The sequence below is a fragment of the Saccopteryx bilineata genome, chromosome 4, assembly GCF_036850765.1.
Source record: "Saccopteryx bilineata isolate mSacBil1 chromosome 4, mSacBil1_pri_phased_curated, whole genome shotgun sequence".
NCBI classification, from domain to species: Eukaryota; Metazoa; Chordata; class Mammalia; order Chiroptera; family Emballonuridae; genus Saccopteryx; species Saccopteryx bilineata.
In genome coordinates, this window is record NC_089493.1 from 11,171,500 (window position 1) to 11,189,736 (window position 18,237).

The following is an 18,237-nucleotide window of genomic DNA, read 5'->3' on the forward strand; positions in this document are numbered from 1 at the left end:
TTGTATGGCTAAATCATCAAATTCAAAGGACTTTGAGAAAGAAAAACAAAATGAAAGCCTCAGTAAAATAGCAATGTCAGTAATCAGGTAAGAGGACTTACACACACAGAGACATTAAGAAACACAAATAAGAAAGGGGAGACTTCTATTACATAAAGAATTTTTAAATTTTATTTCACCATTATTTTTTAGTAATAGTACTAATTTTATAATTACCACAGTCAAAATATTATTAAACTATTTTCCTATTATTATATTAATAATAGTGGACTTTTGATGTCAGATGTAGGAAAATGTGTTATCAAAAATAACCTAGAAGCTTGACTTTTTATTCTTTTATTCTGTAAAACCAAATTTGACAGAAAATACTTCTGCAGGAAAATTTGAAGGCTGCAACATTTCCAGAAAGGTATAATAATCTCTATCTTTTTGAATTGGTTTTAATGCTTGCATTTAAAAAAAATAAGAAACTGGCCCTGGCTGGTTGGCTCAGCAATAGAGCGTCGGCTTGGTGTGTGGAAGTCCCGGGTTTGATTCTCGGTGTCTCTCTCTTCTCCTCCTACAGCCAAGGCTCCACTGGAGCAAAGTTGGCCTGGGCGCTGAGGACGGCTCCATGGCCTCCACCTCAAGCGCTCGAATGGCTCCAGCCTCAAGGGAGCAACACCCCTGATGGGCAGAGCATCACCCCCTGGTGGGCGTGCCGGGTAGATCCCGGTCGGGCGCATGCGGGGTCTGTCTGACTGCCTTCCCGCTTCTAACTTCGGAAAAACACACACATACACACACACACACACACACACACACACAGAAACTAAAGTGTATTGTATATACTTTGCTATTTTATATAATGGGAAAGCATTCCTTAATACAGACATTTGTTGAAGTTTTGAATGAAAAGTAAAATTATGAGCTAGCTCTTGGATCTCAGTTAATCCTTGATCTAGAGTTCTTCTATATTAAATGAGATAATTTTTAAAGCATTTAGCTAGAAATTGTAATTTTTTGGTACATTTAAGATCTAAAGGCCCTGGCTGGGTGGCTCGGTGGATAGTGTCAACCGGGCGTGCCAGAGGGCTGCGGGTTCCACCCCCATCAGGGTTCATACGAGAAGCAGACAGTGAGTACACAACTAAAATGGAACAATTACCAAACAACTTGATGCTCTCTCTCTCTTTCTCTCTCTCTCTCCCTTTCTCCTCTCCTCTCTCTCAAATCAATGGAAAATTAAAATAAAAAAATATGTAAAACAATATTTCTTGTAATACCTTAGTCTTAATTACTTAAAAATTTTCCCTTAAGTTTGGGTGTATATGGCTATTTCCTTTCATTATTCAGAATACAGAGTTTGGGTTACTTGGTCTTTTGTTTTTTGTACTCAATGTAGGCCTTATCTTTCCTCCATGCCCATGATACTATTGATATATATATTAAGATTTATAACAGACCATACCTTCAACATAATTTTTCCTCATTTCCATGGGAAGGAAAATATTTGGTCACTTAGGTGCTAGAAAGCTTAAGAGCTCAGGTGCTAGAACCAGACAAACTGGATTTCAGTCCTTTGGTACCATGTTTTAACTTGTATAATACTTTGAGGCATCTCTTGTATGTAATGAATTAGCATTTCTTCCAGCATGATACTACTCATGTACCCTTTTGGAGAGAATTAAGAAAATAGTCACCAAAATTATTTTCTGTGTTCACACAGTCTCCCAGTTAAGAAAGGCTGTGAGACTAGCCTGTTAAGCAACTTGGGATAGGACCATGTTGTTCTCATCTTTGCATTCCCAATACCTGACTCACAGAAGGCACTGAGTAAGTGGTTTGAATGGATTAACAACTGTTACCTTTTATTCCAAACTATATTAACTTTAAGAGTTAAAGCCCAGCCTGACCTGTGGTGGCGCAATGGATAAAGTGTCGACCTGGAACACTGAGGTCGCCAGTTCAAAACCCTGCACTTGTCTGGTCCAGGCACATATGGGAGTTGATGCTTCCTGCCCTCCCTTTCTTTCTCTCTCTCTCTCTTTCCTCTCTAAAAAATGAATGAATTAATTAATTTTAAAAAAAGAGTTTAGAGTTAAAACCCAGTTTTTAAAAGCAGACAAATTCTGTCAAGGAAGGGTGGGACTTTGAGACTAGCTATGCCTCAAGGTGGAGAGGTGATTTAATAGTTTCAAGAGCATCATAAAAAGAGGCATTATAGGCAGACAGCAAGAGTGGTTTGTCAAGTGGATAAAAGAGAAGAATCCTGGCCTACACTGAGAATGCATTTTATTTAGACAGGTAGACAGCCTGCATTAGAGAGGTGAATTAACAGATAATGGGGCTTCAACTTACTGACCTGGCATTTTAGGACTAGATTTAACTTCACCTGATTTCCTATGTAGCAGATGGAAATGAGCAGTTTAGTTCTTTTTCCTCCAAAGCGCTAATATTATAGTAAAGGAATAATAATAATAAAAAAAGATTAAACCCTCAAGGACAAAGATACCTAAGAAGAAGACAACAATGGAGAAAATGGTATTGGATTTTTTGGAAGCTGGAAATCAGAAAAAGAACTGATTAGTGGCTTTTAATGAAGAAGAGAGTTCTATAACTCTAGCCTTTAAAGTGTCTACTGAGAAGAAGGAAGGCAATTCAAAGAGGGTACTAAGTATTCTGGAAAGTAGGGATAAGCAAGGTGTAAAATTAAAAAGAGACTTGATTTTCAGTCTGAATACTGAATGAATGGACCCTTTCCCCTGCCCTGGAATTTACCTTCATATATGGTATTTGAAAGGGATGGGGTTTGTTTTACTCCATTTAATGACCTGGTTTCAGAGTACCCTCTTAAAAATCCAGTCCCCCCAATTTGTACTACCTTTTAAGTTCCCATATATACATAGATGGGTCAATACTTTCATTTTGTTTAATGGTTCATTTGTCTATTCTTATATCAGTATCACTTGCAGCCAGGTGGCAAATCCTGACTTGCCCCTTCAGTTCCCTTTTTCATACCCCCCCACCCCACCCCCACAAGCTAAACACATGAGACCTGAGATTTATTTTCTAAAGAAATAAAACTAGAATGATCCCAAATCTGGAAATAGCTACAAAGGGGTGGGGGTGGGGTGGGGTTGTGAGGCGCAAGGTTTTAATCTGGAATTATGTGACTGCCTACAAACTAAAGGGTGAAGTCACTCTCTTGCCTTCCCCTATGCTAGTCCAAGCCAAGGGGGATATAAGACAGTACCTTAGAGCTCTAGAGATGGAACAACCCATGGATACTGGTGTTTTGGAGCTCCATGATAAAGTTATGTTCAGGAGTTAGATACAGTGAAAAAGCCGATTAGATTTCTGTTCTACAAAGAGCGAACGTCCCCCCCCCCTTACATTTCATTGTCATTTTGAAATGTCTGATGAAATCTTGTGCCATCCTGCTCCATTCCATCCAGGACATGGATCATTCCTTTGTCCATTATCCCCACGCTGTATGTCAGGGGGATATGTCTGGATCTCGCGAGCCAGATGTGACTCTTTTGATGGCTGCATCTGGCTCGCAGACAAATCTTTAATAAAAAAAACAATAACGTTAAAATATAAAATGTTCATTTCCTACCGCTCATGTTCATGGTTGCGGGTGGCTGGAGCCAATCACAGCTGTCCTCCGGGACAACAACAAATTTTTATTGAATAATGTGTAATGTACACGGGTCGTTGTATGGCTCTAACGGAATTACATTTTAAAATATGTGGCGTTCATGGCTCTCTCAGCCAAAAAGGTTCCGACCCCTGCTGTATGTGCTACCTGCCCGCTAGTCATTTAGTGATCACCTCTGTTACCAGATCAACTGTCTCTGGTACAGAGGGTTTCTGTTCAAGTAAGTAAGCCTTTTGGGAGCCCAGTGCTGTCACACTGCCTACGTCATTCACCTCACTTCATCTCATCATGTAGGCATTGTATCATCACATCACAAAAAGTGTGTTATAATTGCTCTATATTGTTGTTAATCTCTAACTGTACCTAATTTATAAATTACATTTTACCACAGGGATGTATGTGTAGGTAAAAGTAGTATATATAGTGTTGAGACTCTCTGTGGGGGTGTTAGAACATATCCCCCATAGTAATAAAATAAATAAAATGGTAATGGGGGGACTATGGTAGTCAGCAAGCCTGCCAGCAGCAGAGCTTCTAAACAACTGTTTACTGCCCTACTCTTAAATATGAAAACTTATTGGACAGTTGAGAAAAATTTCCAAATTGAGACCAGAACAAAAAAAAAGTTACTATAACTAAGAAACAGTGAAAGCAGAAAAAAAATCTTCAATAGAATAAAAATAAATATATTTATATAAAAGAACATTTTAGGCCCTGGCCACTTGGCTCAGTGGTAGAACGTCGGCCTAACATGTGGATGTCCCAGGTTCTATTCCCAATTGAACTGTGGGGGATATGTTCTAACACCCCCACAGAGAGTCTCAACACTATATATACTATTTTTACCTACACATACATCCCTGTGGTAAAATGTAATTTATAAATTAGGTACAGTAAGAGATTAACAATATAGAGCAATTATAACACACTTTTTGTGATGTGATGATACAATGCCTACATGATGAGATGAAGTGAGGTGAATGACGTAGGAGAAGCGACCATCTCCTCCACCCCACGTGCTCCCCTTCTAGCTCTCTTCCCCTCCCATAGCCATGACTCGATTGACTCGAACGAGTGGGCCTTGAGCGCTGAGGATGGCTCTGTGGCCTCTACCTCAGGCGCTAAAAGAAATGGCCAGTTGCTGAGCAATGGAGCAACAGCCCCAGATGAGCAGAGCATTGTCCCTTAGTGGGCTTGCCAGGTGGAGCCCAGTCGAGGCACATGCAGGAATTTGTCTCTCTGCCTGCCCTCCTCTCACTAAAAAAATTAAAAATAAATAAATAAAAGACTTTTATTGAATCAAGGACCATAAATAGAATGCTATAAAAGTAAAAACAGCCTGGCCTGTGGTGGCACAGTGGATAAAGCTGTGACCTGGATCGCTGAGGTCGCAGGTTCGAAACCCCAGGCTTGCCTGGTCAAGGCACATATGGGAGTTGATGCTTTCTGATTTTCTATTCTCTCTCCCTCCTCTCTCTCTCTAGAAAGTGAATAAAGTCTAAAAAGATTTTTTTAAAAAGTAAAAGCAGCCTGACCGGGCAGTGGCGCAGTGGATAGAGCGTCAGACTGGGATGCAGAGGACCCAGGTTCGAGACCCTGAGGTCGCCAGCTTGAGCCCAAGGTCACTGGCTCCAGCATGGGGTTACTCAGTCTGCTGAAGGCCCGCGGTCAAGGCACGTATGGGAGAGCAATCAATGAACAATTAAGGTGTCGCAATGCGCAAGGAAAAATTAATGATTGATGCCTCTCATCTCTCCATTCCTGTCTGTCTGTCCCTGTCTATTCCTCTCTCTGATTCTCTGTCTCTGTTAAAAAAAAAAAAAAAAAGTAAAAGCAAGAGCTCTTAGAAATGAGGTAGCAGAAATGAAATATATAATAGAAGGATTGAAAAGTAAAATTCAGGAATTGAGAAAAGTAAAACAAATACAGATAATCAACAGTGGAGACAAATAAGAAAACTATAGTATTTATTTAGAACAGGGGTAGTCAACCTTTTTATACCTACTGCCCACTTTTGTATTTGTTAGTAGTAAAATTTTCTAACCGCCCACCAGTTCCACAGTAATGGTGATTTATAAAGTAGGGAAGTAACTTTACTTTACAAAATTTACAAAGCAGAGTTACAGCAAGTTAAAGCATATAATAATAATTTCTTACCAAGTACTTTATGTCAGATTTTCACGAAGTTTGGCAGAATAAATCTTTATAAGAACAACTTACTATAGTTAAATCTATCTTTTTATTTATACTTTGGTTGCTCCGCTACCGCCCACCATGAAAGCTGGAACATCCACTAGTGGGCAGTAGGGACCAGGTTGACTACCACTGATCTAGACTAAGGTATAACATCTTAACAGATAGTGGTTATAGAAACATACCTGAGAAAATAGAAGACAAGAAATATTGCCAAAACCGAAAGAAAATTTACATTAAAAACTTTCATCCAGCCCTGGCCTGTTGGTTCAGTGGATAGAGCATCAGCCCAGCATGCAGATGTCCTGGGTTCAATCGCTGGTCAGTGCACACATGAGAAGCGACCATCTGCTTCTCTTCCCCTTCCTCTCCCCCTTCTCTCTCCTTTCTCCTCCCGCAGCCAGTGGCTTAATTGGTCTTAGTGTCAGCCCTGGATGCTGAGGATAGCTTGCTTGATTCAAGAGATTGGTTGGTCCCAGACGGGGTTGCCGGGTAGATTTTGATCAGGGCGCATGCAGGAGTATGTCTCACTCTCTCCCCTCCTCTCACTGAAAAAAAAAAAAACCAAAACAAAAGAACCTGGGGAGTTTATTGTATCAGGAATGTTAACTAATGAGATCATGCTTATAATTTTAGTTTACAAAGGACTTTTACTTTGTCTCATTTAGTCATTTTGACAACCTCTGACTACAGTAGGGCTCAGAGATTAAAAACTAGTTTTTTCCCATGCTTGTAGGTGATGAAATTGTGACTCATACCAGCTCTGACCCCAAGTCCTGGAATTGGGGCAAGGTGAGAGGGAAGCAGTATGACATTCGGTTTCTAGGGATGAGGGTGGGAGGCCACTGGCCTAGTTGGAGGAACGAAACAGCAGGCTAGAGATTGAAGCATCACCTTGGGAGGCTCCGCTGGGAGCCTGACCTGTGCTGAATGACTTGGGGTGGTGCTAAGCACTTCTGCGAGGGAAATGTGGCTCCAGGGAGGAGGTTTAAAATCGGGGCAGCGGTCTGAGTAGGTCAATCAGACTTTGCTTCATAGGACTTGCCAGAGAACAGAGGGCTTTTTACTGGGTAGGCTATTCTTTCGAATGTTCCTGAATTAGTTAGATGACTGTTTGACTGGCTAGCAGAAGGACCTTCCTAGCTTTAGTTCCTCACTGTGTAGTCTTGACAGAAGACAGAGTCCAACACCTAGTACAGTGGTAGTCAGCCTGGTCCCTACCGCCCTCTAGTGGGCGTTCCAGCTTTTATGGTGGGCAGTAGCGGAGCAACCAAAGTATAAATAAAAAGATAGATTTAACTATAGTAAGTTGTTTTATAAAGATTTATTCTGCCAAACTTAGCGAAAATCCAACATAAAGTACTTGGTAAGTAATTATTATTATATGCTTTAACTTGCTGTAACTCTGCTTTGTAAATTTTATAAAGTAAAGTTACTTCCCTACTTTATAAATCACCATTACTGTGGAACCAGTGGGCGGTTAGAAAAATTTACTACTAACAAATACAAAAGTGGGCAGTAGGTATAAAAAGGTTGACTACCCCTGACCTAGTTTAAAGATCTAAAGGTCAGATACTTGCTTTGTCAGCCTTCTGTGGATTAAGCATATGACCTTAGACTTTTTGAATCTGTAGCTGAAAGTAGGGACTAGAGAGCATTTTTTCTGTAAAGTGAGGGGCAGCAGCATCTAGTAGAAAAAAAGTCAGAGGCAGCGGTGCCAATGATGGCATTCCCTGTCCAGGCCTAGAGCAGGAGTTGCAGTGGCCGGGGTCCCTGCCCCGGGGTCCCAGGGCAGCACAGGGACTCACTGGGCTGCTTCTGTGACATCATTCTTGCTCTGCAGCCTTCCTTTGCTCTTGTTTGTTTTCTGAGCCTGGTCTCCGGCTTTCCCAGCAACTCTGGACTAACAGTATCCTTTCAGATAAATTTCTTTTCTGTTTAAGCCAACTAGAGTTGTTTTCTGTGGTTGTTGCAGCTTAGCAGCCTGGTTGATAACAGTACGGAGATTAAAAAGACTAGTGTATAAAATTCCAAAATAGATGACTAGATTGGAAGAGCCTTCAAATGAAGCATCAGTTGTTTGATCACTGAGTTTTTATAATGACCTTAGCATATACACTGAGTAAACAGCTCTGAAATGTGAGTATATACCGTGGATTTATAATTTTTTGAGTAAAAATACACTCCTGGCCTTGTCCGGGTAGCTCAATCATCCCTGCACACCAAGGTCACAGATTCGATCCCTGGTCAGGGCAAGTAGAAGCAGTAAGTGCACAACTAAGTGGAACAACTAAGTGGGACGAGTTGATGCTTCTTTCTCCTTTCCTCCCTCTCCTTTCCCCCTCTTCCCTCCTTTTTCTCTCCTCCTTTCCCCCCCTTTCCCCCTTTCCTCCTCTTCCACCCCTCCTTCTCCCTCCTTTTCTTCCCCCTCTTCCCACCTCCCTTCCCCCCTTCCCTCCTCTTTTCCTCTCCTCTCTCTTCCCCTCCTCCATCTCTCCTTTTCCCTCCCTCCTTCCCCCCACCTCTGGAAAAAAATTTATTTTAATTCACTCTTAAGAGAACTGGAGATTTTTAAACTGGAGATTTTATTTTTTCATCTTAAAAGTATTTTTCGATCTTTGGAATATGAAATTTATAACTTTAGTTCCAAAATGGACTCTGTAATGCATTGCCCATATTTTTAGTCATAGTGCATGTGATTATATTTTATTGAATTAAAAATCTAATGGAGGCCCTGGCCGGTTGGCTCAGTGGTAAAGCGTCAGCCTAGTGTGCAGGAGTCCTGGGTTCGATTCCCGGCCAGGGCACACAGGAGAAGCGCCCATCTGCTTCTCCACCCCTCCCCCTCTCCTTCCTCTCTGTCTCCCTCTTCCCCTCCTGCAGCCGAGGCTCCATTGGAGCAAAGATGGCCCGGGTGCTGAGGATGGCTCTGTGGCCTCTGCCTCAGGCACTAGGATGGCTCTGGATACAACATAGTGACGCCCCAGAGGGGCAGAGCATCGCCCCCTGGTGGGCATGCCAGGTGGATCCCGGTCAGGCGCATGCAGGAGTCTGTCTGACTGCCTCCCCGTTTCCAGCTTCGGAAAAATGCAAAACAAAACAAAACAAAAATCTAATGGAAACAACTGAAAGCAGTGACCTATTTTTTTCCCTGAGCAACTTGATCAGATTCCAAGAGTGTGGGAGTTGAAACAAATAGCAGACTAATTGTCCTCTTTCTCTAATCCATTTCTCAGTCTTCCCAGCCTCTCCATTGTCCCCTTGTTGGCACCTTCCTTGTGTCTCAGTTCTTTGAGATGGTGGTTCATCTTACTTTTGTGATTGTTTCTTCTTCAGTAAATGATTCTGACCGTATATCCTCGTGAAGGGAGCGAAGTTAAAGACAGTTATTAACAGACCAGTCATTAATTTAAATGTCAGTTAAACATGCAAGAGAGATGAAGGATTATTCTCAGCTTCAGGAATGGCAGTTCAAATGACTCTCAAGTTGTACATCTTGAATAATGAAATTTAATACTTAATATTTTTACTCAAAATTATGATTAGAGTTGTAAGTTGTAATATTTAATTGCATGGTTTATTTTAAAACTTGAACCATGTTTCATCTAGACTACAAACGCTCCTCCTCTGACCCCCTGCTCACACTTTTCTTCTGTCCTGGAATATCCTCACCTTTGATCACACTAAATATCCAAACCCCACCCTACCCTGTAAGGCCAAACTTACATCCAACTTCCCTGTGTTGTCTTAGGCACTCCAAATTAAAGTCTTTTCCTCTTCCTCCAAACTTCTGAAACACTTACTTATTAAGTAATTTATTTTTAGGTTTTTACATCCTCTAATTTGCTTCCGAGTTACCTGTGTACCCATCTCATGCCCTCTCTCACCCAGTATATTTTATACTCCCCAAAGACAGGATGAAAGTCTCGGGCATGTTGGAATCACCCTAGGAACCTAATGCAGTGCTTTGTTCTTATCAGTGGCATATTTTGAATTATCTTAAATACCTATGAAAACCAAGTAACTTCTTTTTAAAAAGGGGGAAATATAATGTATTTAATCCTAGAAGTTGCAAATAAAATGAAAATACTGCACCTCAATCTAAGAGATAAATATGAAGCGTTATTTATAGAACTAAGTTTAGATGTTATCTAAATGGTGTGTAAATCTATCATTATCCGTTTTAATTTAAAGTTCTCATCAACTCTTTGTTGATCCATTGATAAGAAATAGAATACCAGTGGATTTAAAATACACATTGAAACCAGTCAAAGCTATTAATCTTTGAATCCAAGAAAGTTTAAGGGTAATCCTTTTGCACTAATTTATAATTTAGATTTAAAAACTAATTATTGGAATGTTTTCCCAAAGCGCAGAGTTTGCCGGTTCGAACCCCGTTGAGGGCACATACAGGAACAGCTCACTGTTTCCTGTCTCTCTCAGAAAAACAAAAAACAAAAGAAAGGGAAAAAATCTAATTATCTAAAATTTTAGTAATAAAGATGTATTTATACATAATTTAAAATGTTTAAGTAACTTGAAAAAAAATTTTTTTTTTTCCGAGAGAGAGAGTCAAAGAGAGGGATAGACAGGGACAGACAGATAGGAATGGAGTGAGATGAGAAGCATCAATCATTAGTTTTTCGTTGCGCATTGCGACACCTTAGTTGTTCATTGATTGCCTTCTCATATGTGCCTTGACTGCGGGCCTTCAGCTGACCGAGTAACCCCTTGCTCGAGCCAGTGACCTTGGGTCCGAGCTGGTGAGCTTTTGCTCAAACCAGATGAGCCCGCGCTCAAGCTGGCGACCTCAGGGTCTCGAATATGGGTCCTCGGCATCCCAGTCCAACGCTCTATCCACTGTGCCACTGCCCGGTCAGGCTAACTTGGAAATTCTTATTCTAAATTAGGCATATTTTACTTCCTTTTTTCTCCTGTTTAATTTATTTAAAAAAATAAAATTGTAAAGGGTTGTCATTGTTTGTTTCTTGTCTGTTGAGGTGAGAGTATTTATTCACCATTCTTTGAAAATTTAACAGACAATGAGTGTAAATTAATATTATGGCTCATTACATGATTTTGTAAATGTAAATATTTATTAGGCACTTGTAGCCATAGCAAGAAGTGTTATTTCTAAATAGATACAGTTCATTTAAAGTTTGAGTCTATCAAATGTCTTCTTTTTTTTTTTTTAACTAGAAACCTTTTCTCAACAATAAGCAAAACCTTTTCTCTGTGATACTGAAATTCTAAGGATAGAAAATGGAGGGAAATGATGAAATAGAGGAAGACTTCTTCTGCTCTTTTTTTTTCCCAGCCCAATTATTGTGTTTATTATGGTCAAGTCCTGAGAAATTAATTTGAACGTGACAGGTATTAATACAACCAAATGAAAGAAGAAATGCTATACTTGGGTCAGTATGGCTATGAATACAAAGCTTCTAACAGCATAGTAGGACTGTACTTGCTTAAGGAATGCATTGAACTGTAGTCATCATGAAGATAGTAGGTAACATCTCCAGTGATGCTGCCCAGTGCAATATGTTCTGAAATAAAGAAAGGCTTGTAAATTTTTGAAGTCACACTTTGTCTTGAATCATTAAGATACCTGTTTTTTGCTGCACTTTGCATGCATCAGTGTTTATGTATGATTTTCACAGTAAAACAATAGTTAATTGTATCAGTTGATCAAAACTTGATGTCAGTAGACCTAAAATAAAACGTAATTCTTTCAAGATCTTAAAAAAAAAATTGGGGGGTTAGCAAGATGCAATACCAGGGAGAAGAGAATTGATCAGTTTTTGAATGCTACTGTGTACCTAACTTCATTTTAGGCACTTCACATACGTTGTTTCATTTCCCTTCCCAACCCCATGAAGCTTGGAGATCAATAACAGTGCCCAAATTTAGTGGGTTTTATAAATATGAACTGTAGGATTCTGTGTTCCAGTCCTGGCTCTACCACTTGCTAATCATATAAATTCTGCTTGGCTTTCTCAGCTTGAGCTCATTTCTTCTTCTTCAAAGGAATGCAGGCTTACATCCCACTTCTAGGAATATATCCTAAGAATCCCAAAACACTAACTAAAAGGAAGATATGCAGCATGTTTACAATAGCCAAGATCTGGAAACAGCCCAAGTGTCTGTTAGTGGACGAGTGGATAAAAAAGCTGTGGTACGAGTTATACAATGGAATATTACATGGCCATGAAAAAAGAAATCTTACCTTTTGCAGCGGCATAGTTGGACCTGGAGATTATTATGCTAAGTGAAATAAGCCAGACAGAGAAAGACAAATATCATATGATCTCACTTATATGTGGAATCTAATAAACACAATAAATTTAGGAACAAAATAGAAACAGAGGCTGGGTCACAGGGAACAGATGGGCAGCTGTCAGAGGGAAGGGGAAAGGGGATGAGATCAAAGAGGGAGAAGGAATTAGCCAAATTATATATACATAACTCATAGATACAGATAACAGGGTAGTGATTTCCAGAGGGAAAGGGTGGCGGTGCGGGGGGGGGGAGCAAATTGGAATAGAAGGAGGCCTTGCAAGGAGCATGGGGGGGCATAGTGTGGGGGGCGATATATTGAGTGGGACACGTGAAACCATGTCAACACAATAAATTAAAACTTAAAAAGAAATGCAAGCTTATATTTGGAACGGTCTTAATGTTTTAAAAACTGAATTTCGTTAACTCCTTAGTAGAAAATTTCTAAAGATAAGAATAAATATCATTTGAAAACATGGTTCCAAGTTTCCAAAAATATTATTTCCAAAAATATTACCAGATTCAGACTTTTTAAAAACAATTGTACATATGATTATAATTTCAGGGAACATTGAATCTTAGATGGCAAAACAAAGCCCTAAAAAGTGGTCCACAGAGCTTTCCCATGGGGGTGGGCTGTTTGAGCTAAACTCCCAATTTGACTCAGTTGTGGTCCCTTTTCTCTTAGAAACACTGACTAGTGGCCTAATTGTTGCCTTTTCCTAAAGCCTCAACTTATTTTTTCTGACTCTACCATAGTCATATTGTGAGTACTCTTTTACCTTTCATCGCCAAGAAGTACGAAACCTATGCAAGCCAAAATGCAGTTTACTTAGTGTATTTGGATTGGGGGGAGGGCGTTAGTGGCTGGGGAGGGAAGTGATGGAGGGAAGATCCTCCGCATTGCACAGATATCCACGCTTTCCAGATTCAGTATTGAGAGATATATAAGGTCTACCGGAAAGTTCTGTCCGTTTCTGTCACAAGTTTCCACACGTAAGCACGTTTATTTGGCGCATGTGTGCCTCTCTATTTTTATCACTTAATGTATACATACTGACGTAGCAAATTAACTAAAACAAAGTTGATTCACGTTAGTCTTATGTGTGAAGCGATAGTGTACCCATGGCTACTGATAAAGCTCATTTACGCCATCGTAATTTTTACGAATTTCAGCAAGGAAGAAATGCTACAGAAGCATGTCTGTCACATCCACCATATTCCTCGGACTTGGCACCCTCCAACTATCACTTGTTTTTGTCCTTACAAAATTTTTTGAAGGGCAAAAAATTAAAAAATGAAGAAGATATCAAACAAGCACTGGTTCAATTTTTCGCATCAAAAGATAAAACATTTTTCAAAAATGGGATATACAAATTGCCCTCATGCTGGCAAGAAATCATTAATAATAATGGCAGTTATATTATTTAATAAAGTTTATTGACGGTAAGAAAAATTTGTATTTTGTTTTATTCCAAAAACAGAACTTTCCAGTAGACCTTATATAAGGGTTTTGCCTCAAAATCTGATATTGCACTTATCTCCTAAAATATCCAAAGTAAGACTCTGTCCAGACACAAGCATTCTGTCTACTTTGGGTTTTGGAGGTGGCTGGAAGAAACTCGTATTTCTTTGATTTTAGCAAGAGGGGAAGGGAGAGAGAAAGAGAGAGACAGGAACCTAGGTCTTTTCCTGCATGTGCCCCAACTGGGAACCAAACCGGCAACCTCTACACTTCTGGGCAATGCTCTAACCAGCCGAGCTATCTGGCCAGAGCTGGAAGAAACTAGGTTAAGAATTTAGAGCCCCGCCAGTTGGCTCATGGGTAGAGCATCGGCCCGGTGTGCAGACTCATGGGTTAGATTCCCTGTCAGGGCGCACTTGAGAAGCGACCATCTGCTTTTCCCCTCCATCTCCCCCTTCTCTCTCTTCTCTTCACAGTCAGTGGCTCTGTTGGTTTTATCGTTGGCCTCAGGTGCTGAGGTTAGCTCAGTTGGCCCGAGCACAGCCTCAGGCACTGGGGATAGCTCATTTGATTCAAATGTTGGTCCTACATGGGGCTACGAGATGAATTCTGGTTGGGGTGCATGCAGGAGTCTCTCTCTCTGTCTTCCCTCTTCTCACTTAAAAAAAAAAAAGAATTTAGATACATTAGTAGTAGTATTTAGCTATTGCTGTGTGCAAGACACTCTTTTTGTGGAATACCTCACTTAATCTTTACAATAACCTATGTGGTAACTAATGTTACTTCTCCGGAGTGACTTCTGATATTCAAAAGATGAACTTTAGCCTGACCTGTGGTGGCGCTGTGGCTAGAGTGTCAACCTGGAACGCTGAGGTCTCCAGTTTGAAACCCTGGGCTTACCCTGTCAAGGCACATATAAGAAGCGATGACTGTGAATTGATGCTTCTTGCCTCCTCACCTCCTTTCTCTCTTCCCTCTCTCTAAAAAAAATCAATAAATAAAATATATATTTTTTAAAAAGATGGACTTCAAAACAAGAACTTAAAAACTATTTTTGATTTGGTTTCAGAGACACACACAAAAACATCAGTCTGTGTCTATATTTGCCCTGACCTGGGATCGGACCATCAACCTTTGTGTATCGGGGTGACGCTGAAACCAACTGAGCTATCCTGCCAGGGCAAAACAAGGATTTACACTTTGTGGCTGAGTTTCCTGTGTATGTACTTTACACTTTAAAAGACTTTAGGTAGTATAGTTGGTAGCGTTCATAAATAAGCCGTCTCCCATAGCAACTTTAAATTTGGGTGAATTTATTTCAAAAGCAATTCATGTGCATAGTTGAAAAGGGGAATGGTAGGAAAACACAGCCTCAGCCTTCTTTTCATCACTACTACTCCTTTCCCCAAATCCTATGAACAGTCTACATTTCCTTACAGACCTTTATAGTGGGAACCGTGTGTGTGTGTGTGTGTGTGTGTGTGTGTGTGTGTGTGTGTGTTTCATGTGCACATCCTGTTCTGTTGTATAAAGAGCACCACACTAGACACATTTTGTGTTGCTCTTTTTCATACTTAATGAGCTCTGGAAAAATTATGTCAGTATATATACAGTTACTTTATTTTAATAACTGCATTTAAAAAAATTATATGGGATAGGCAGATGGTTGGATATTCAGATAATACAAAAAGTGTTTGTGTTTAAGATCCCTTCAGTCTCATCTTCAATGCTAACAGATTGTATCTTTTAAAAAATATTTTTTTTAATTTTTATTTATTGATTTCAGCAAGAGATGAAGGGAGAGAGAGAGAGAGAGACAGGAACATTGAGCTGTTCCTGTATGTGCGCTGACTGGAGATTGAACCTGCCATCTTTGAGCTTCAGGGCGATGCACTAACCGCCCAAGCTATCTAGCCAGGGCCACAACCAATTATATCTTTATAATATCTCTAAAGACTGGATCTTAGTCTGGAGTGTATTTATGGAACTGCTAAAGCAGTGAACATAAGCTGTGTAGAAAGTTCCTTGCCTCAAACGATTTTTTCATATATTTTGATGAAAAGGAATTATCAGTTTCTATAAATTAGTATGGGCTAGCCTTAATACCTACATCTCCATGAAGGGGATGACTTTGGTATAAATACTATTTTGAGCTCTGTTTTGGCACTTTCCTAAAACATTTTGATATACCTCATATTAGTGTTGACATTCTATAAAACTTAGGATAAATGCTTTACATGTCATGTCATTTCTCTTTAGCCATAATACAGTTAGGCCTGTTTCAAAGTAGATTGGTTTTAAATTTACATTTCTACTGTCAGTGTTTCTTCCTAATCAAATTTTTCATTCACATTACTAAATTTTGACACTGATTCACTAAAATATTTCTAGGAAGTACATGGGTATCGTGTGGGTTTTCTAAACCTGATATCAGAGCTTGTGTCTAAGAGGTTCAGAATATCTTCTAAGCTAAATTGTGTTCTTAGTTTCTTTGTTATTATTATACCTCATCTTGAATCCTAGATTGATAGTTTTTGAAGTATAAACAATGAAAATACTGTATTTAAAGTCTTCAATGGTATGAACCACACTCCTAAACTACATTTTGATGTCAAGTTTTTAGAGGTATTGAGTTAAATAGAAGTGGATGAATACAGTGTTGTAATTCTGATCGTTGTAATAGGTCTGTAAACCTGAGAGAATAGCACTTGTCTGAGTTTTCAAGCAAATAAAGGAAAATATATTGTGATGGGGAGGAGTGAAATATAGCCTGTCAATTCAAATGGACCATTGGAATAGAATTAAACACTAATTATATCAGCTCTTTCCGTGTGCCAGGCCCTGAGATGAAAGTAATGAACATGATAGTCTAGTAGTACCAGTAGGCAGTTACAGTGTGAGCGCCCTGATGGAGCAAAGCACCGGATGGTAGGAGAGCGTAGAAAGAGGAGGAACCCCCAACCTCGGTGCAGGAAGTCAGGGAAGGGGGCAGTATCAGGCACTTTCCAGAGAGGCTGAGACCTGGAAAATGACTCGGGGTTGAGTAAACAAAGATTGTAGGTAAGGGGAGCACTTGAGGCCAAGGGAATGGAGTTACAAAGACCTAGAGATACATGAGAGCAAGGTGTGTTTGGTTGGGACAGAGGTTTTGGAGGTGAGAGAGGAGTGCCAAGAAGTGACTGTAGAGGCAGGCAGGGCTGTGGAATACAGAACTTGCTACACCGGGCTGAGATATGTGTTTGGCTTTATCCTGAGCACAGCAGGACATGGGACCTCATTCATTTGCCTTTTCTGGAAGATCTCTGGCTGCAGCAAAGGCCATAAGAAATAGTGCGGTTTTTTAAATACATAATTTCTTCAACCAGATGAAATCTATAAATACACATCACGAATTACTTTTTTTAAAGTTTCTTACTGTATTCACTTGTTTGGTAGAAATTTTTGAGCTCCTGTGTTTTGACAGGCACTGGGTTAAGCACTTCACTCACATTATTCATCATGGTAGGTTCAAATATTATCGCCATTTGACCAATAAACTAAGGCTTGAAAAGGTTGTTACCTATGATTACATCTAGAAAGAGTTAAGGCCAAGATTTGAATCTGGTTTCCCCCCATTTGGCTATTGTGAATAATGCTGAGATGAAAATGGAAGTGCAGATAGCTCTAGGAGGAAGTGTTTTCATCATCTTCAGATAGATGCATAGCTGGAAGAGAGATTGCTAATTCATATGTAGTTCTTTTTTTAAAATTGATTTGAGAGGGGGAGGGTAGGAGAAATGGGAAGCATCAACTCCTAGTATGTGCCTTGCTTCTTAATGTGCCTTGACGAGGCCAGCCCAGGGTTTTGAACCAGCGACCCGAGCGTTCCATGTCAATACTTTATCCACTGCGCAACCATAGGTCAGACTGTAGTTCTATTTTTAATTTTTTGGGAACGTCCATACTGTTTTCTGTAGTAGCTGTATTGATTTACATTTTCACTAACAGTGCACAACAGTCCCTTTTCTCCACATCCTCATCAACACTTTGTTGTTTTCTTATAATAGCCATACTAACAGGTGAGATGATATCTCTCATTGTAGTTTTGAGTTACGCTTCCCTGACACATAGTGATGTTAAATGCCTTTTCGTGTACTTTTTGGCCATTTGTAAGTCTTTGGGGAAACTATCTTTTCAAGTCTTCTGCCCATATTTTAATCAGATTGTTTGCTATTGAGTTGTATCAGTTTCTTTTATATTTGGATATTAACATTTTTCAGATACATGGTTTGCAAATATTTTCTGTAAGTTGCCTTTCATTTGCTGTTTCTTTCTGTACAGAAGGTTTTTCAGTTTGATGTCCCATTGGTTGATTTTTGCTTTTAGTGTCATATCCAAAAAGTCATTGCCAAGACCAATGACCAGAATCTTTTTTTTTTTTTTTTTTTTAGTTTTCTCCTATGAATTTTACAGTTTCAGGTCTTGCATTTAAGTTCTTAATCCATTTCCAGTTAAGTGTCATGAGTGCTATAGGACAGCAATCCAATTATCCAATTTCAGTGTAAGAAATGGTCTTAAAAAGGAATATAGGGATCCACAGTTGAAGGTCACTTGGACCTGGGTCTCAGGAGAAAGAATCAATAATAATAGTACTCAAGGTTCTGGTCTTGGCGACTGAGGA

General features: G+C 39.7%; 1 protein-coding gene across 4 annotated transcripts in view; it reads left to right on the forward strand.

Moving 5' to 3' along the window:
* The window catches only part of BTBD7 (BTB domain containing 7), a 71,112-nt gene that overhangs the window by 23,552 nt on the left and 29,323 nt on the right, over window positions 1-18,237 (forward strand). For 2 of the 4 annotated variants that reach the window (XM_066272216.1, XM_066272218.1), the window contains exon 4: window positions 14,647-14,796. The exons of 1 other annotated variant lie outside the window; for it this stretch is intronic. In XM_066272216.1, the coding sequence (XP_066128313.1) occupies window positions 14,647-14,796 (150 nt within the window). Of the gene's footprint in view, window positions 1-565; window positions 1,206-14,646; window positions 14,797-18,237 lie in introns of those variants that run through there. One more of the 4 variants, XM_066272220.1, reaches the window with a different exon arrangement.